Source organism: Cololabis saira, chromosome 21 (genome assembly GCF_033807715.1).
Source record: "Cololabis saira isolate AMF1-May2022 chromosome 21, fColSai1.1, whole genome shotgun sequence".
Lineage (NCBI taxonomy): Eukaryota > Metazoa > Chordata > Actinopteri > Beloniformes > Belonidae > Cololabis > Cololabis saira.
In genome coordinates this window covers 21,495,364-21,516,336 of record NC_084607.1, presented here as the reverse complement: position 1 = coordinate 21,516,336, position 20,973 = coordinate 21,495,364, and the positions used below count along the sequence as shown (strand labels likewise).

The 20,973-nt window shown below is 39.2% G+C and overlaps 3 protein-coding genes across 3 annotated transcripts; all 3 read right to left on the bottom strand.

The window, feature by feature from the left end:
- Window positions 1-4,258: 4,258 nt before the first annotated feature.
- Window positions 4,259-6,904, bottom strand: pvalb8 (parvalbumin 8). Its single transcript, XM_061711134.1, has 5 exons — window positions 6,697-6,904; window positions 6,209-6,276; window positions 5,533-5,665; window positions 4,769-4,878; window positions 4,259-4,579 (listed from the first exon to the last, which is right to left on the bottom strand). Exons 2-5 carry the CDS (start codon window positions 6,267-6,269, stop codon window positions 4,554-4,556), a joined length of 330 nt encoding a protein of 109 aa, XP_061567118.1. The 5' UTR covers window positions 6,270-6,276; window positions 6,697-6,904; the 3' UTR covers window positions 4,259-4,553.
- Window positions 6,905-14,337: 7,433 nt separating this feature from the next.
- On the bottom strand, window positions 14,338-16,212 carry LOC133422601 (parvalbumin beta-like). The gene is made up of 5 exons (XM_061712617.1): window positions 16,073-16,212; window positions 15,366-15,432; window positions 15,143-15,275; window positions 14,734-14,843; window positions 14,338-14,624 (listed from the first exon to the last, which is right to left on the bottom strand). Exons 2-5 carry the CDS (start codon window positions 15,424-15,426, stop codon window positions 14,599-14,601), a joined length of 330 nt encoding a protein of 109 aa, XP_061568601.1. The 5' UTR covers window positions 15,427-15,432; window positions 16,073-16,212; the 3' UTR covers window positions 14,338-14,598.
- A 1,542-nt stretch (window positions 16,213-17,754) lies between these two features.
- On the bottom strand, window positions 17,755-20,002 carry LOC133421964 (parvalbumin beta-2-like). The gene is made up of 5 exons (XM_061711783.1): window positions 19,915-20,002; window positions 19,054-19,122; window positions 18,704-18,836; window positions 18,296-18,405; window positions 17,755-18,044 (listed from the first exon to the last, which is right to left on the bottom strand). The coding sequence occupies exons 2-5, from the start codon at window positions 19,112-19,114 to the stop codon at window positions 18,019-18,021; spliced, it is 330 nt and encodes a 109-aa protein (XP_061567767.1). The 5' UTR covers window positions 19,115-19,122; window positions 19,915-20,002; the 3' UTR covers window positions 17,755-18,018.
- Window positions 20,003-20,973: the final 971 nt, after the last annotated feature.

Here is a 20,973-nt window from a genome sequence, read left to right as displayed (position 1 = left end):
CATCTTCCCATCAATTTTAACCATCTTCCCTGTCCCTGCTGAAGAAAAGCAGGCCCGAACCATGATGCTGCCACCACCATGTTTGACAGTGGGTATGGTGTGTTGAGGGTGATAAGCTGGGTTGCTTTTACGCCAAACATAACGTCTTGCATTGTTGCCAAAAAGTTCGATTTTGGTCTGATCTGACCAGAGCAGCTTCTTCCACATGTTTGTGTCTCCCCGGTGGCATGTGGCAAACTTTAAACAACACTTTATATGGATATCTTTAAGAAATGGCTGTCTTCTTGCCACTCTTCCATAAAGGCCAGAATTGTGCAGTATACGACTGATTGTTGTCGTATGGACAGAGTCTCCCACCTCAGCTGTAGAGCTCTGCAGTTCATCCAGAGTGATCATGGGCCTCTTGGCTGCATCTCTGATCAGTCTTCTCCTTGTATGAGCTGAAAGTGTAGAGGGACAGCCAGGTCTTGGTAGATTTGCAGTGGTCTGATACTCCTTCCATTTCAATATTATCACTTGAACAGTGCTCCTTGGGATGTTTAAAGCTTGGGAAATCTTTTTGTATCCAAATCCAGCTTTAAACTTCTCCACAACAGTATCTGGGACCTGCCTGGTGTGTTCCTTGTTCTTCATGATGCTCTCTGCGCTTTAAACGGACCTCTGAGACGATCACAGTGCAGGTGCATTTATACGGAGACGTGATTACACACTGGTGGATTCCATTTATCATCATTAGTCATTTAGGTCAACACTGGATCATTCAGAGATCCTCACTGAACTTCTGGACAGAGTTTGCTGCACTGAAAGTAAAGGGGGTGAATAATTTTGCACACCCAATTTTTCAGTTTTTTATTTGTTAAAAAAGTTTGAAATTTCCAATACATTTCGTTCCACTTCATGATTGTGTCCCACTTGTTGTTGATTCTTCACAAAAAATTGCAGTTTTATATCTTCATGTTTGAAGCCTGAAATGTGGCAAAAGGTCACAAAGTTCAAGGGGGGTGAATACTTTTGCAACCCACTGTATGTATGTATGTATGTATGTATGTATGTATGTATGTATGTATGTATGTATGTATGTATGTATGTATGTATGTATGTATGTATGTATGTATGTATGTATGTATGTATGTATGTATGTATGTATGTATGTATTTATATACAGTGTGTGTGTGTGTGTGTGTGTGTGTGTGTGTGTGTGTGTGTGTGTGTGTGTGTGTGTGTGTGTGTGTGTGTGTGTGTGTGTGTGTGTGTGTGTGTATGTATTTATTTAATTATTTTTTTGTGAAATTTGAATATAAGCATAGAAAACAAACAGGAAGGTTACTAAGGGCAATTAGAAGGAGAAGGGGTATGAATAAATAAGTTTTACATACCCCTTTTCAGACAATTTGCCTCAATCTATGCCATATCTGAAGGTATAAATACTTGCAAGTTTATTCAATTGAAAGTTTTGTTCATATAATTTTTCCATTATGTTCAAATTTATATATGAATATATATTGCGACGATGAGCTAATACTGTTGAATATGTATATGTTGTTTGGGATTGTTCTTTTGTAAATACGGTTTACCAATCACTTTTGTGGTAATTGTCTGAAATAAATTAGATTAATTAATTAATTCGTTAATTAATTAATTAATTAATTATTTCATTCATTCATTATTTCATTCATTCATTCATTCATTCATTCATTCATTCATTCATTCATTCATTCATTCATTCATTCATTCATTCATTCATCAATATTCTGGAAGTCTTGAATGCCGTGTAGCTACATGAAGAAAGTGACAGTTAAGCTTCTCTATTGCACATAGCATGGACAATTTCTGCAAATTAACCAATTATGTGAAGTGATTGTGTGGAAATGCTCTGCTGATTTTAGAATAACATGCATCAAGAGGACACATTTATTAGAGAATGCCTTGATTATAGACGATGCTCAACCACATTCTGTCCAGTTTACAATGGATTAGCGGTTAAACTGGCCTATATGTTGTTAGACGGACAGATTATATAAGAAATGAGCAGCTCACAGATTTTTGTTTAAAGATGAATTGATGCCATACAGTGTAAGTTTGCTTCTGTCCTGATTGTCTCATCTTAAGAGAAACAGGGCCGTGGTCTCTTTCTTTTCTTCCTCCTTCTGCCCTTGAGCCCCGGTAATCTACCTGTCACATTATCTTGTCCTGCCGTCCGCACCCGCATATCCAGCAGTCAGTGTCGACCTGTTGGCTCACATTTCTTTCCTGTTTGGCACTCGCGGCTCCTGACCCATTGGGGTCACAGCTCCATTGTGTGTCACCTGGCTTGTGTTACCTGCTGGCTTCCCCAACCTTGTCCTGCTTTCATTTGAGTGGTGTAACATCCCTACTACCCCCCCACCCTCCCCATCCACTGCATAGATGAGGATCAGAAACTGATAACAGCAGGTATTGATATGTGATGATCTACTTATTCCTGCACCTCTGTGTGCATGGTCTCCATTTTTCTGTTAATACAATGTATTTATGTACTTAAAATGTGCAACTATGCACATGCAATAAATGCAAGTAAGATTTGTGTTCTCACAACATCAGGGTTGTTTTTTATTAATCAATTGTCTCAAAAAAGTGTTTTGTTATAACCTTAACTACAATTTTACTATTAAAAATGTTGAACTATTTAAATTTGCCTATCTCCTACTTTTTCTTGTGAAATCTCAACCCAAGCTTCAACTCTATATTTCCATATTTTGTACTGCACGCTACGTTTCAATGTTAACTTTCCACTTTAATAGCTTACATGGTTTTAACATTTACGAGTTCTAAGGCTTAGTTTACCATTTCAGTGTACTTTAACTTAAACGCTTCAAAGTCTCCATTTTTAGCTCGCTGATGGCACACTCAGTCATGCGTTGTAACAACTGCTTCAAACTATAATTTCTAAAACAAAAACAGACTTTTATGCACCCTACAGGAAAAGAAACGCCACCAAAACATATTTTGCCACGTCATGTCATTCGAATAAAGCAGCAAAATGCGGTTCATGTGCTGCGCTGGTGACCGTGACCTCATGCTAATACCAGGGTATGGCCCAAACCGGAGTTGTGACTATCAGGTGTGTGCAGTAATGGGTAGGTTGCCCCTGTAATATAAAGATGGCTGAGATGACACTGAAGTGGAAGATCTGAAGGGAAGAGAAAACTGCTACTCTGTATTTTGGCGGTGCTGGTGCACAGACAAATAGTGAGGTGGTTGTTAATGTTAATCCTGTGAATCCCGTAAGTGGAGGGACAGAAAACACTATGTGATATTTATAGTGTGATGGTGATAGAAGGGAGTGCAGAGTAATGAGATGGTCAAACTGAACATGATGAAATGGTTCTTCTCTGATAGATGCTCACTGAGGTGTCCTTGTTTTCAATCAGGCCTGGAACAGGTTCCAGTCCAGTGAGGTACTACACACACACACACACACACACACACACACACACACACACACACACACACACACACACACACACACACACACACACACACACACACACACACACACACACACACACACACACACACACAGAGGTGGATTTGATATTTGCATATTCAGGATCACGTGTATTTGTGTGGTTGGCTGGCTGTGTCCAAACTCACATTTGATTTTTGTAAATGTGATGGTTTTTGTGTGCATGTGTGTTTCGTTTTCCGAGCAGCACCAGGGTTCAGCTGGGTTTATTTACAAAGCTGAGGTCAGGTGTCACTCGATCCAACCACGGTGACACTCAGGTGGTCAGCAAGGTCACAATTCTCTCTGTTTCTCCCAGAGACACACACACACACACACACACACACACACACACACACACACACACACACACACACACACACACACACACACACACACACACACACACACACACACACACACACAAACTACTGTATATACCTTGAGCCAGACACCCAGAGTTTGGGTCACGTGACACATACCTGACACTGTCTGACATCCTATCTCATTCACCAGTGTGCTTGTTAGGGGCAAGTGAAGATTTAAGGACACCTCTGAAATGTAAAGGAAATAGCGTGTGTGTGAGTGAGTTTGCATGTCTGGGTATGTGTGGGAATGTCCATCTGCCACGACTTTATTGAGAAGGAGTTAGATTTTCTTTTTTCTACAACTGGACGATGCCATCATATTTTGATAATAAAGTAGATGACAAACAGAAACATAACAAAATATAGAGTAGAATATAAACAATGGAGAGTCACGTGACTTGGGTTTTCACTCTTTTATTTTTTTCATCAATTTGGTGTACATTTATGAGGGCAAAAATGGTTTCATGATCTGTGCTGAAACATTATTAAAAATGAAAAAAAAAAAAAAGCAGGAAGAGCATGTACATGTTGTTGAACCTGAATAAGTCCTGCAAAATAAACCAAACTAACAAAAAAGGAAGAACTGTGGGATGGTTTCCTCGAACTACATGGAAAATGGCTGACGAAAGAGGGAGCCCTTGAAGCGGTCGTATGAGGGAGGCAGGGGAGGTGAGATCTGGTTTGGAGAGAAGTCCAGCTGTTTAGGACAAGACCATAGCTTGGAACTCTGCAGAGAAAAGAAACAGCTTCAATAAAGATGAGACATCTCAATCTTACTGAACATTTTTATATAGAAATAATGATAAGCAACGATGGCAAAATACAATTGCTTTTCTAAATTCTGTCTTTGCAGGTATTTGGAGTTTTCCCATCTAAATTCAGGGATGACATATCAAAGGAGTGCAGATCTTCTAACCTTCTGCTCCAATCCGCCCATCGCTGTCATCATCAGCAGTGCTCAGGAAGGCCTTGGTCTCCTTGTCTGTCAGGACGCGAGCCCCCGGAGAGAACCTCTGGAGGAAAAACCTGGTGGAAACCAAGGTGCAGACAACAACAGAGTTTCAGGTAATCCTCAGGGATGAGAAGATGACACGCAAAAAAACTACAATAGTACAAATCAGGAATGCTGAGGTCCATTTAGTCCTGATCCAAAGTTCATACATGCAAGAATGTTCTCAATAAATGCACGTTTCATATTGTTTAAATTCATTCCCACATGTAAAATGAATATAAAAGGAGAACTTTTCAGATCAGTTCAATAAAATAAAAAGTTATTGGCTGCATCAAGCTTTGGTGTGGACTTAAGTCACTCTGCAGCCAGACGAGACGGCCTCCGGAGAGAAGATGGTTAACACTTTTGAAACGTCCCATTATGTTCTTAAACATACTTTTTGAATATGTTGTTTTCTGGGAACTAATTCTAACAATTAGGTGTGACAGCTGTGTTTTCGTTCGATGAATCTAAACATATCTTTAGGCTGCAGCATGGGTTTTGCAGCAGCCTTCAGAAGGTGGATGACCAACTAAGTGTTAAATTATGGACATCAAATCAATTTGGTTTCCAGGAGGAAGTTTGAGTCTTGTTATCTTGTCTTCCAGAAGGATTGGCAACACAGATCCTGTGTGCAACAAAGAAAGACACAAACCAAAAAGAGTTTTCTAGCCTGGTTCCTTACTCACTTGAGCTCTTCCTCCTCAATAAAACCGCTGGCATCATTGTCCAGGATTCCAAAAACCTTTTTCACATCTGTGGGGCTCTTATTGGAGAGGCCACAAAGCTGGAAAAACTTCTTCGGGCAGAAGGAGTCCGGAGCTGGATGACGAGACACAGAAAGTGAGGGACAGAATGTGCCTTCAGTTCTCCGAAGTGACTTGTAAATATCAACAGCCACAGTGAGTTATCATGACTGAACTAGAATTAAAGCACAATTGCTATAATATCTGCAAATCTTGAGGATTTAACTGTTTGTGTCAGTTTAAATTATAGAGACAAAATTACATAGAGGTGACAAGGTACTATTAAGTAGACTTAAGTTATCGACTTGCCCAGAGCTTGAAAGAAGAGCTGCTCTAAAATGCACTTAACCTAGATGTTTAAGCTTATTGGTTTTGATATTTGAACTCCAGATATATAAGATTACAAGATCAATTCTATTCTGTCCCTGATGTGTGACTATAGCTCCAGTGATGCTCAAAATATCCCTCAACCACAAGCATCCCAGCCCCATACAGTCTTTTATCTATATTTCCAAGAAACAGTTCCCGTCTCCAGCTGCCCAGAAACAAATCCAGAGTCAGGTGGCTGCAGTGGCGCCACATGTAAAGAAAGCAATAAAGATATTGGTGAAAATGATACCTTGGCAGTCCTTGATAGCATTGTCGATGGCATCAGCAGAGAGGACAGATGAGAGCGACATTTTATTCCTGTAGGAAGAGCAGCCGCGGTGAATTATTAACACATTTAGGCAGGTGCGGTCCAAACGCTTTAAGTTGACAGCGATGAAGAGGAAAAAGCCATATGTGACAAGAACGCATTAAGACATACAAAAAGAATAAAATAAAACTTGGAACAAGTCCGTTTAGTTGTGATACATGCTGTCTGCGCATAAGCAAAGTTGTTCCTTTAAGCTTTCAGCGCCGGTAAGTCTCACCTTTTACGCACGGACATGTTTGACCTGCGTCAAACTAGGATGCGTGAAGTGCTAAGATGCTGGCTCATTTTTTATTAATTTCTTCCTTTTTTTTAAAAAACAGGATCAAAGTTGAAATATATGCCTAAAACAAGAACATATGAAAACAAACTCCATACAGAGACGAGCTCCGTGAATCCATGCAGCAACTTACCGCGTCAAGGTGTTCCTGCCCGGGTCGGTGATTCAGCAGAGAGGTGCGGCTACAGTATGTGGTGACTGCTGTCCGTCAAGGAGGATTTATATAGGTCTGATTGCTGTGACAATGGGGATTGCTTATGTTACCTGTCTACGGATCAAATTCTAACTGCCCGCCCCTGATCCAATTTCTCAGCTAACTAATTAACCTTTACTATTTATAACGCGCATGCAGGACAGCAGAGAGAGCGGAGCGTGGACATCTGGAATGCCCTTGTCCATAGCAAAATAAGTTGAACAAAAAAATAAATAAAATAGCCTCGTTCACCACACTCAGTCATTCTCCCATCACCTCTAGGATTAGAACAAATTCAGGAAGGGAGGCTGTAATTTAACCGCAGTCTGTTTCTCCTTTTTTTCTCTCCCTTGCTGTACTTGACCCCACCACCATCACCCTTTTATATGTAGATATCCATTTACAGACAGCAATCCTGTAACGGTGAAATGAAAGGTTAAATATAATATTTAATATAATATTAAATAAAGGTTAAAAGGTTAAATATTATAAAAAATAAATTGAGCAGCAAACTAAGAGGGAACCTTCTTTCTTTTTCGGGGATATATAATTGATTTGAACAAAACTACTATGGGAACAATCTCTGGTTTTTCACTGCCCCAAATCCATGACTTGCTTGGTTCTCAGGAATTGAAAGGGGATGAATGATAGGAAAGCCGGTGTTTTCTAACCTTCATATTCTCTGACACTCAGAAGAGGACAGCCTCTCTAAATTGCTTTGTCAACTGTGCTGATCAAGAGACCCGGGTCACCCTCTCATGGTGATGATGATGCATAATAGTGTTCCAGGTACACACTAAAGAGACACAGCAGTCAGACATCACTCAGAGCATTGGTTTAATCTCCACTGCTGTTTCAACATTTGATCCATCCTGTCTTTTTCAGTTTTCTTGGAAACCAGTCGTGTACGCAGAATTTCTCTTCCCTCCAGCAGGGTCTGACACACAAACACATTCAAGGATCATTAAGCACATTCCTATGAGAGCGGTCAGTGCAGCAGGACAGGGGAAAGGAGGTTGTTTCTCTTCATGATGTCATTTTGCTTAGAGGTGTATTAGTGTAGACTGTAGGATCAGCATATTAGATGCACAAAAGATTTTCTGTGTGAACACTGTCAGAGCAATAACGTGACCAAAAAGCATAAGCGTTCAGGATATAATAAACTGTAAGGAAATGAAGATCAAAAGTGCATATATCGCTAGAATATCTGGATTTTAGCACCATGGACATTTTTCAAGATGGGGAAAAAATGTCAAGCCAAATTTAAAATATAAGAGGTCATCTATGCTCACATGTGTCAAGTGAATGTTAGCAGAACTCCTTTCTTCTTTACGTAGCAGTCTGAATAAAGAAATGCACCAGCATACTGTCATTTCCATGTGTTTGCGTTGCATGTTATGTTGATGTGTGTGTATTAATTTACTTTTTTTTTAAACTATATAGCCAGTGTAACAGTGGAGGGTAGGCTGCAGAGGGAACATTTGTGCATGGTTCATCATTCCTCAGCAGGAACTAGCTGGCACATTTATCCCATCAAATGTTAAATAGGTGTACAGGGTTTTCCTTTACAAACATGAAATTTGTGCAAGTTATGTCTTGCAAGATTGCACACCCAGGGCTGAAATTTATTCTGCTGTTCCCTTTGTGTTTTGTGCATGAAGTATGTTGATGTGTGCAGTCTTCTAGGGAAATTAACTAACTTTTAAGCATTTTGCATGTTTTATAAACCGGGTATGCAGAATTGTTCTTCATGCTTTTTGGCATCATCGTGCCTTCTTACATTATTGAAGAAAATCTTGTCTCCAGTTGTTTATCACAGTCATTCAGCTTTTCCTAAACCTTATCCACCTCCCAACCTGTCAACAGGGTCTCATAGTTTGAGAAGCCGGACAGTGAATAAGGAGAGGCTCAATCATCTCATCCTGACCGAATGTGAACAAGAGGCTGCGGACACCGGATCGAGAGCGGTGAATCAACTTTACCTACAACATGGGCATGATGTCATGTGCCATGTTGATACCTCGTAAATGATACTGTTACTGCAGTGATCATTTATTCATTTATATTTGCTAATGCTCTGTACTAGTCTCACTCCTTGTGGATGTATGATAAGAGTTTATCTGTTTTTCTCAACTTTCTTGAACAATAAATTGTCAGGGAAAGTAAAAATATTTAATTCAGTGTTACTTTTGAATATCTAATTTTCTATAGTCTACATAATCATGATGATGATGATGATGATGATGATGATGATGATGATGATGATGATGATGGTGATGATGATGATGATGATGATGATGATGATGATGATGATGATGATGATGATGATGATGATGATGATGATGATGATGAAATGTTGATCTTTAAGGTGATATGTCAGTCTGCATTTAAAAATGAAAATTAACCTATCCTTCAAGTGAAGTCAGAAATTGATAAAACGATGCTTGTTTTGGACCTATGCCATCCAAAGTACTTATGCAAGTAAAAGAATTGTAGTAGGCCTAAAATTTAGTTTATTTACTTATTAAAACAATAGTTTATGTTATGGAAGATAAGTTTCTGGCTTGGTAGATTCACCTTTATGCCACCATCTAGTGGTCTTAACTTGAAACTACAAGAAAGGACACGCATCACACACGTCAAACTGGGTACTGTAGTGCCATGTAAAATGTTGTCTCTAGGCGCTTTCCAGAGACCCAGAACAAGACCCCCAAGCAGTTATTACATAACAATGGCAGGTAGAAACTCCTCTAGTGGGAGAAAAACGTTAGCCCAAACAGTGGCAAGAAAAACTCCCCTTTAGGAGGGAAGAAACCTTGAGCAGGACCAGGCTCATAAGGGGGAACCCTCCAGTCCTGCCAAAGGCCAGCCTGGTAGAGATAGGAAAGAGAGGATGAAGAACAGAGAGAGGAGAGGCACAGATATATTGTCGAAGGTACAAAAGACAAGATATGTTAGTAGCCTATTCATTAACCGTTAGCTGGAGAACTAAAAGTTCTATGTACATATGACCAATACATTGCTAGCTGGTGTACTACAGGGATATCTATAGAAACAGGTGTTGACAATAAACACTGGGCTGGTCAGAGGGTGGGACTGCTGGTCAGCATGTAGCTCTGGAAGCCCTGGCCTGTAAACAATGGAGAACAATTATGGTAATGCGATACTTATAATTAATAACTGAGGGTTGATCTGAAGAACGGAACAAGAAAAAGAGGAGAAGGGGTGAGGGGCACCATTCAGTGGATCATGTTGCTGTCCCCCCCTGCGGCGTAGGCCTATACCTGCATATCTACGATGAAGCTATGTTTAAGAAGAGCCTGCTCTTGTCCTGTAGCTGCAGCTATGACTACTGGCCCTAACACACTAGAGTTTACACTAACTAGAGGTTTACTAACACTAACTATAGGCTTTACTAAAGAAAAAAAACGTTTTAAGTTTGGTTTTAAAGGTGGAGGTGGTGTCAGCCTCCTGAACCCAGATTGGAAGTTGGTTCCAGAGTAATGGTGCCTGATAGCAGAAGGCCCGTCCTCCAAATCTACAGAGGCTTTATCAGAGGTTTGTTTATTTGTCACCAGGTTACATTGAGCCCATACAAGCGACGAGAAAATGCATACGCCAAATTAATAAGTGGATGTGGCATAATTTCTTTTCAGTTGAACAAAAACACAAATGAAGTAGTTGCTTTTGGACCAAAGCAAGAGCGTTTAAGAGTCAGCACACAGTTTCAGTTATTACAGCTATAAACCACGAAATCTGGGAATAGTCATGGACTCATCCCTGAACCTTCAGAGACACATCAAAACAATCACAAAGTCGGCCTTCTGTTACCTGAAGAACATGTCCAGGATCAAAGGACTAATGTCTCAGCAGGAACTTGATTACTGCAAGAATGTCTTCACAGATGTCCCTAAAAAGTCAATGAAACAGCTGCAGCTGATCCAGAATGCTGCTACCCGGGGTCTCATCAGAACTAAGAAAGTGTACTACATCACTCCAGTTCTGAGATCTTAACACCGGCTCCCTGGACCGCAGAGAATAGACTTTAAAATACTTATGTTAGTTTATAAATCACTGAATGGTTAAGGACCAAAATACATCAGAGACGTGTTGCCATGTCAACAATCCGGACCTCTCAGTTCTTCTGCTTCAGGTCTGCTCTATGCCCCCAGAATCACATCTGGAACAAACTTCCATAAAACTGCAGGAACGCTGAAACCATCAGTAATTTGTTTACAGCTGCCTTTGAAGGAAATATTTAAACTATTCTGAATTTAACTTTAAACAATGTTAATTTTAGTTCTCAATTGTAACTCTAGTTTAAGTTTAACTTTTCTTTATTCTGCCACTGCACTGTTACTCATAATCTTTTTTCTGCTCTATTAACTTTTCATGTTTTTATTATGTAAAGCATCTTGAACTGCCTTTACAAATGCTGTAAAAAAAACTTTCCTTGACTTGCCTTATCACTATTTATAAGTAAGAAGTTAGTGGACATTCATGTCTTACAGTTTTTCTCAATCACTTTGGTACATTTTTCCAATCATTCTTGCAATTTGCAGAAGATCAAGTGCATTTCTCAAAACAGTTTGAACAAATAGCAAAACACTGTGGATCACCTGCAAAAGCCAGTCTCTTGCTCAAAATCCTTAGTCCATCCCTCAAAAGCAAGTTTTTGTGTCAATATACTTGTCAGTGCCATCAGAATGTTTAATCATTGTGTCATTGTGTACAGATAAGACAGTCAAATTCATTAGTCATGTTGGCAATTGAAGGCACTTTGAAGGGACATGTTGATGTAAAATGTGGTTTAGGTGTGATGACAAGTGTTGTACATTTGACCTCATATAATGTATACGTGTAAGATTGATTGGAAAAGACAAGATTCACATTTACAGAATGACTTCTTCATTGGCAAACATTGTAACTTTCTATTGTGCTCTGGTTACCTATATACTCCCCAGTAGATAGTTCATGAGATGCTCCCTTGAGCTCATTCAGAAAACTGTCGATCATTGGTTGATCAACTCTTTTCATTAGAGAAAGTCTAGATTCACCTGGGAGGAATTTACCAATTTAGATCATATTTACAGACAAATGTCTTATGGAAATGTATATATGCTTGACATGTTATGATGGCTTGGTAAATCATTTTGCATGTGAAGACTTATATGATGAACTATAGCCTAAATGTTTTTGGGAAAGAGACTATTTGATAGATTCCTATAACAAAGCATTTTGATTAGCATGACAAAAGCAATTGATAATGTACGAAAAAACTGAGAATTGTACACAATCATTTGCATGGATAGACAAAAGCATTTGCAATTTGTTCAATGCAATGAGAAACTGCCTTTTTCATCTGCACAAATGGCATGATGATGTGAAAACTGAACAAGAACTTTTGAGAATTTAAATTCTGATGTGAGAAATGTACCAAACCAATTGAGAAAAACTGTAATACTTAATGCATGCCTGAAGTTTGGCTAACTTTTCTGTTTCATTTAGCTAGATAGACAAATAAAGCTCTGCATCATCAGCATAGCAATGAAAATGTATGCAGTGATTCTGGATTATACTTCCCAAGGGCTGCATGTATAAACTGAACAAGATTGGCCCTAGCACTGAACTCTGTGAGACAGCATAGCAGACCCTCATCTGTTCTGAAGAAACCTTGTGTACATGAAAAAACTGGCATCTGCCAAACAGATATGAATTAAACCAATTTAGAGCTGTCCCTTTAATCCCGACAACATGCTCTAACCTGTGCAGTTAAATGCCATGATCTACAGTGGTAAAAGCAGCACTGAGGTCTATTAAAACTAGAATGGACACTAATCCATTATCTGATAAAGGTCAATGATGACTCGAACCAGCACTTTTTATGTGTTATGATGCATTCTGAACCCTGACCTAAAAACTTCAAATAGATAATTTTTAAACGAATGGTCACATAACTGGCTGGTACCTACCTTCTCCAGAATTTTAGATATAAATGGAAGGTTGGAAATGGGTCTATAATTTGCTAAAATGGCTGGGTCAAAAGGGCCTTTTTTGAGTAAAGTTTTAATTCCTGAAACTATAAAAACCTGTGGCACATATCCTCAAATTATGGATAAGTTGAACTGGTCCAGCCCTGTGATGGACTGGCAACCTGTCCCGGGTGAACTCCTGCCTCTTGCCTGAAATGTGACTGTGACCCTGCAAATGGATGGATGGATGAACTGGTCCAATATTGTTGTACCAATAATAGACAAAACAGTTTTGAGTAGTGGAGTTGGGATGGGATGTGGAAGAAGACGTTGATGAAGAAGAAGGTGAAGAAGATGATGTTGGCTGCTGCCTTAGAGCATTTTGGTGGGTGTTAACAAAATGCCAAGGGGAAAAGAAAACAGCAGTATCCTTAGAGAAGCAATTGTTGCTGCACAACAATCTTGAAAGGGCTAGGCTGTTCCCAAACAAACAAACATCACTGTTCATATGTCCATCAAGATATATGATTCACAAGTAAAAAAAACAACATGCAAGATAGCTTACAGTCTTCCCAAGGGTGAGAATACCAGCAGCCCGACATCAAACCACGCTCAGGAATAAAAAACGAAAAACAAACATATTTTCGTGGGTTTGAAAAGTGTTGTCTGTAAAAACCAGAAAACGACTCAAACAATATTGGTTAGACAGACATGGTTAAAGTGGAGATGTTTGGCAATCATGTGCAACCTCATGTTTGCAATAACCAAATGCAGCATATTAGCAAACTCACTTTATACCAGCCAAGTGTAGTCTTTGAGTCAGCCATGAGCTCCTCTGCATAGCAGAATATTCATGGGCCGAATGGCATCTAAAGCTTGTCTAATGGAAAGTCATGCAATAGGACAATGGTCTGAATCACACCAACACTAGAATTGCTGGAAAATAAAAGAATCAAGGTCTTGCTATGGACCATCAGAGTCCTGGCCTCAGTCTTATGAAACACTGTGATGAGACTTCAAGAGAACTTTAATAAACGAATCCCCAACAAACCTCAATGGACTGAAGCAATGTTGTAAAGATAAGTGTATCGTGACATCAAAATGATAACAGACTCTTCAAGTTATTGCTACTGCAGATGGTTCTAAAGTTTTGAATTATGGCTGTACTTGGATTTCACTCACTCTTTCTGCACTTTGGCTTATTTTTTGTTTAACAGGTAATAATTGTGTAATATATCATGTGTTTTGGTTCATCTGAGGTTGCATTAACCTAATCTGAAGACTTGGTGATGATACTTATCACTTGATATTTAAAACCTTAGAAATACAAGACAGAGTAGGTTGGTTTCTTTACACGAGATAGATAGATAGATAGATAGATAGATAGATAGATAGATAGATAGATAGATAGATAGATAGATAGATAGATAGATAGATAGATAGATAGATAGATAGATAGATAGATAGATAGATAGATAGATAGATAGATAGATAGATAGATAGATAGATAGATAGATAGATAGATAGATAGATAGATGGATAGATAGATAGATAGATAGATGGATCGATGGATAGATAGATAGATTCAAATCATACATAAAGGATAAGATTGTAGGAAAAGAATATTTATTCTTCTTTTACCATTAGTTCCTGGAAAGTGCATCATAGATTTTACAGTAAGCAAAATTCATACTTAAGACATGAACACAACCGAGCGACATTCACAATCATCATTTTGGACAGTGTGTTGCATAGGAGGAAACATCCCTTAAGCAAATGTATAAAAATTATTTATAATCAGATGAAAAGGGGGAGGTCGATATGGGCATTGTTGTTCCATTACAGCAGGTGTTGTTGGTCAGTTGACTTCTTATTGCTTAACCATGGCAGCGAACTCTGCAGGAACAGACAGACAAATGTACAGTTGATTACTGTTTTCCCCCCAGAGATATTCAAAAAGCACCTTCCCTGCAAAGCTTATGAACCAAATGTTTAGCATGCTTACCATCGGTTCCAATCTTGCCGTCACCGTCACTGTCAGCGACCTTGAGGAAAGCATGGGTCTCTTTGTCGGTCAACGCACGTGCACCTTTGTGGAAGTTCTGCAGAAACAGCCTGCAGACAAAAGCAGTGGTTAGTACAGGGACACAATTCATTCATATAAATCCCAATAGGAGCGTTTAATGACAATCTAATTAAAAATCTATATGTATGCATGTATCTTAACAGCTGAGGAAGTATTTTCTGTGTAGAGAGAGCATCTTTAATTTAGCAAATTGAGAGTTTTCAAGGATTAGTGTTAGGTAAAATTAGCCCATGCCACTGAAAATTCTTTTGTTCTTTGTTCAGAACAGAATATGCAAACATGTCTTTTGCCCAAACTAATGTTGTGGCTTATTTGCAGTATGTCTTACTTCAGCTCCTCCTCCTCAATGAACCCGCTATGGTCCTGATCGATGATGCCGAAGGCCTTCTTGACGTCATCGGCGCTCTTGCCGGCCAGACCGCAGGAGTGGAAGAACTTCTTGTGGCAGAATGAGTCCGCGCCTAAAATTAGTGCAGGTTGTTACTGAAATTTACTAAAAACAGGGGGTAAAGGGGCATGATGAAAACCCCCATGAAGGCGTGAAGAGTCACCTTTGCACTCGTCCAGGGCTTTGGTGATGTCAGCGTCTTTCAATACACCTGCGAAGGCCATTTTAAGCTGCAGAATTGAGAGAAAAAGGTGATTACTTAACTTGAACATGCAAATTTAGTCGACCTTCAAATACAAAATACAAATAGCAACATTTTATATATACATTTTTTACATATTGAACACTCATTGCATTTTGATCTTTGTATAACATAATAATATTTGCAGTTTGCTCTCTTTCCAAAAGGTGACAAAGTAATGAAAAATAAAAGTTTCTTCCCAAAGAGAAAAGAATCGCAAGGCTCCCGATTCAAAGGGTGAATTATTTAGTCAATGTCTTACTTCTTACTCTTACTTCCTTCTTTTTTAAAATCTTTTTTCATTTTGATTTCTACATTCCCATCGGAGAGGCTGAGAGAGACTCTGCGAGCCTAAAGATGCTGAGCTTTGAGCTGTAATCCACGTCTCCCAGCAGAAAACGCAAAAGCCATCTCTTTTCTGTAGATGCTGCATTGCAGTGCGATGTCCTCAATAAACCGCAGTAGAGAAAAAAAACATTTGAAGGTTTTTTTTTTGTTTTGTTTTTGTTTTTTTTGTTTGTTTGTCTTTTTGATTGGTTTTTCAAAGATGCGCCGAGCTGCTTCAGATCCTGGATTTCCTTTTCTTTCTATTTTATTTCTTCCTCTTTTTTCCTCCCATTCAAACTTACCTCGGATGTCTTTGCTTTGTAGGGCACGGATGACACAGACAAGACTGGAGTCCACTGCAGTGACCATCCCGGTGCTCCCGGTGACCTTTTTATAGCTTCTCTCCATCGAAATCTGAAGCATAAGGTAACTGACACCGAGGAGGGAAGGAGGGAGGGATGGGGAGGGAAGGGGGTGGCGAGAAACTCGCCCTGCAGCCAGAGCAGCGGGCTATTTTAAGTTTCACAAATGAAGACGCTTAAAAGGTGAGATTGAAGAAGTCTTTAATGTCCATCCGGGCTAAGAATAGGTTCGCGCAGTGCTGAGGAGGACGAAATGGAAATGCTGCTGGCTGCGCGTAACCATATTCAAGAGCGCGGATACACTGAGCGTGCATGCGTTAAAGCTGGCGTAGGATGGACTAATGGGTTATTTTTTTTTACCTTTGTTTTCTTCTTACATTTCCCTCAATGATGAGGTACTTTTGATTTTTTTCATTGCATACTTTTATCTATTTTCTTGTCATTTTTTTTTTTTTTTTTTTTGTCATGGAGTTTAAGTTTGGGGGAAGCCGATTCAAATCCTTAATTTCAAATTTTAAATGTTTAATGTATCAAAATAAATTCAACTGTTAGAAAAAATATGTCTTTGCTGTTGTATATTTTGGCATTGTCAATTGCAGGAACCTTATTTTTGTTTAAATTAAAGTTGCATCGCAGTGGGATTTTGCCTGCTTTAAATAAGATTTAAATTCAGTTAGAGGAATTTCAACAGTAAAGTTGATTTCATTAAACATATTGGAACATTAATGGAAAGTATTGAGTGATGATATGAGTGTAATGGTTTTGGGAACACTCCTCATCACTTTTCTTTAAAGATTAATGTGAATTGAATTTTAATTTAAATAAGGCAAAAAAAAAACCACGATCTTGCATTCCCTTGCCCTGCAGGTGGCAGCACTATCATGAGGCGTAATCTACAAAGTTCTGTCTCGAATCTTCTTCCGTTTTTGACTTCTAGCAGACAGTAACAAGCTCTGGGTGTCACTTGATAGGACCAAGGGTTTACATTTTGCTGATTTGCAGTTCCCTGGACATTCATAACCCAGTGGCATTGTAATTTGACTTTAATGTGACAAATGAGCTGTTCCTTTCAAGGTCACTGCATAAACTCTTTCTTCTAAAAGGTTTGTCAATTCTAAACATTGCTCGGGAACTGCAAAGTCGAATCAGAAAATGTGTTAACAGCCGCTCAGAGCACTGTCTGTCTTTTGCAGAGGGGTTTAAATTGTAATATAGTCCTGCCGATGAGACAGTGGCTGATAATATCCACCCTGTTGGCCCATTATGCAGCAGTTGCTTGATAGATCTTGATAGATCTTGGATTAGACCATCCAATTACAAAAAGTGTGATGGCTGTCCGCTGTGGGGCTTCCTGTATCTAAGGCGTATGTGAGCAAAGGCCCAGGGCCATTCCCAGTGCATTTCCCAGTGCGTTTCTGGCCAAAGTCCAGCCACAAGCTCCTTCTCAGTGACCAATTATATAAACAACTGCTGGGCAGGTCATCTGAGCCCTTTCTCAACACCTCCCGAGCATTTAAAAGTTCTGACAAGTGGAGACTCGCCCCATGATCAAGCCATTGTGTGGATATAAGTGCAGCTATGAAAATACCCAGTGCAAAAAGGACTGACCTGAACAAGTTGACTTCAAACCAAAAGAGTATTTATTCCATGGTTGTCACTCTTCCTCAAAAGTGCAGATGGTGTTCTACAGTTTGCACAAGTCATTATTTCAGAACATATATCATATCTGAATAACATCACCGGTAAAATATGCATTCCATGTAGAGAAATAGTCCACAGGCAACTCATAAATAAGGTATAAAAAATATTCTTTCAGCTGATGACTAATGAATCTTGCAAGGAGCTCGCAGTTCCGGGAAAAGAAGTGGATCTTGGTCAGAAGAAACTTATGCCTTTACAAGGGCGGCGAACTCTGTGGAAGAAGAATGAAAATACTATTAGTTGCGGGGAAAGACAAATATTTGTAGATTTTTACATCACAAGTGTATGATTGAGGTTGATCAGAAACACTCTCATACCAAGATTTCAATTGATGATTGATTTTGATTGATGAAGGCTTAGGTGTAATATGGTGTCATAAAATTATGACACCATATTACACCAAAGCTTTCATCATGACTCATAATCATGAATATTTAGAAAAGTATCACAAAGAACTCTCACCATCGACTCCGATCTTGCCATCACCATCACTGTCACCAGCGGCGAGGAAAGACTTGGTCTCCTTGTCAGTGAGTGCTCTGGCGCCAGCAGAGAAGTTCTGCAGGAACAGCCTAACAGGTGGACAGCACAGCAGAGGTTAAAACATGATGGAAATCCTTTCCTTTAAAACCATTTTGGTGTTTTGATTTCTTGACAAAATATATTTGGCAAACCATAAAAACATCAGGTCAATTTTTCTTTAATAGAGGTATTGTGTTATTTGGACATTAGACTTAAAAGTACAAAAGAGGGGATAAATATTATAGAGTCCCCCTTACTTCTCTTTTTTAAACACAAGGCAGTAATATTAGACCTGCAGGTATAAGCAGTGAGCTTCATCTTCAAGTGTGAATTACTGGAATGTCTTACTTCAGCTCTTCCTCCTCAATGAAGCCGCTGTTGTCCTGGTCAATGATGCCAAAGGCCTTCTTGACATCTTCACAGGTCTTGCCGGCCAGGCCGCATGTCTTGAAGAACGTCTTGTAGTCAAAAGAGTCAGCAGCTGGAACAAATCAACAGCATTGGCACCCAGCAAGTCAGTAACGCAGTATTGTCATATGATAGCTTGTTTAGTGTATCCTGATACCATCCAATTAGTTGGTTTTTGAAATCAAATTTGCATTTGCAGTGAAATTTAATAATGTGCAATAATAATAATAAGGACACAAACACCGGGTTGGTCCATTCACAGCTCTGTAAATAGAAATGATGAAACTCACCTGAGCAGGCATCCAGGGCTGCTTTCATTTCAGCATCATTGAGAACTCCGGCGAAGGCCATTTTTGATTCTTAGAGAGGAGAGAAAACAAAGTTCAGGGTTAGAATAAACGTCATAAATTAAATTATGGCATAATGTTGCATTCCAAAAATTCCCTTTTTTATAGGAAATTATTTTAGTCATTGATATTCCAGCAAGCACTCCAAACTATGTGACTAAATCCACATTTCCTATGACCCGTTTAAAATGATCACACGTGATACAGAGCCTTTGGGCTAAAATAAAGCATCAATGACAAGACTTTGAGCATCAGAAAAAGGCTATTCCTGCTCTAGATCCCATAAGAATGGTTCTCCTTTCTCAAAGCTTGCCATGCAGCTTTAGCAGTCATGTTTACAGTGAGCTGAGGAGCTTTTCTTTCCCTCTTGATGTTTGATCACAGCAAAGGACAGAATCTGTCATCTCAAAGTGTTATACAGCTTTGATGGTTAAAAGATGATTCTTCCAGAAGCCAGGTCACAGCAATGTGAATCACTGCCACAAATAATTGATGCACCTGGAAAAACGCAGTGCTATCAAGTCCATTTGTAGCTCTATGTGTGTGTATTTTATCCTGTTAAAAAAACATAAAGGAAATAACCCAATGATCATCCACAGATGTTGATCCTCTGAAATCAGACACCCATATCTGGGCTTCTTTTGTGCTAAATGAATCGTCCTGTGGTCCATGCATTTGTCGGCTATGTTGGTTCCATTTCTCTATAATTTATAGTCCACAGGGATCAGCTCGTCGGAATCTTTTTCCTCCAAGTGTAATCTGCAGAAGCCGGTGTCGCATCTAGAGGCCGCACATCCCACTCACCTTTGGGCTGCAATGAGCGAGTGAAAAGCAAGGAGGAAGGAGGAGAGGAGTGAATGCAATGAGTCCCTTTCCCACTCCTTTATATACCCTAGAGCAACACCATTTACAGAGCTTTGAGTCTCAGTATCAGGTACCAAGATGCATGGGTTTCGAAAAAATTTGTCTAGTGGTCTGGATCTATTTTTAGGTGAACAAATGAGGATGCTACCATGTGTGTGGAGGCCTATAGCTAGACGTGTGGAAATCCGAGCAGGCTCATTTCTTGCCGACTTTGTGGCCTATGTTGCAGTGATGATTTATGGCCAAGAATCCAAAGATTGATTTGGATGTCATTAAAATGCTTCTTAGACTGTAGATGAAGTGAAAAGATACATATGCAACAGCTTGCAGTGGTCAAATTCATTATAGATTGATTATAGACAAAAGTCTGAGTGAGAACCAAGAACCTCAATGTATATTTTACTGGTTCTTTTATCAATTACCTATGGAGAATATTTACCTATGGTCTTATATTGAACATGTAAAGAATAAAAGTAACCTACTAAACTAATCAGAAGTTTGAAAATGGCTTTTATCTGGAATTAAATACCAAATATCTCTTATAATACATCTATAGCTATTTATTCTTAAAAGGACATTCATTCCCTTCAATTTTATCACTGGTTCATTGTAATTTATTGACATTGGGATTTCTATTCTTGCATGTGACGTTGCAACACCCATGTGAGAAGGTCTTGGTTGATGGACATGTGTGGCCCCTGCATGTGGGTCTTTAGGTTTCCTGTAACATAGCTATACTCAAAGATGCTACAGTATCTTTACTTGAGGTTCTTCTTGTCTTCACAGGCAGTGTTGAGTTTCAAGTGAGCCAGCACCGTAACAGAGACACGTCTTTGGGGCCTGTAGCACAAGATCCCTGTCCTTAGTAGGCAATGTACCGATCATTTGGACTATTTTTGCATCCCTTGAGATTGTGTGGATTAACAAGTGGGCAATAAGCTGACAATGCATTTTGTTCTGAAACATTTTATATTGACACTTTTCTCAGTGTTTTTTTTT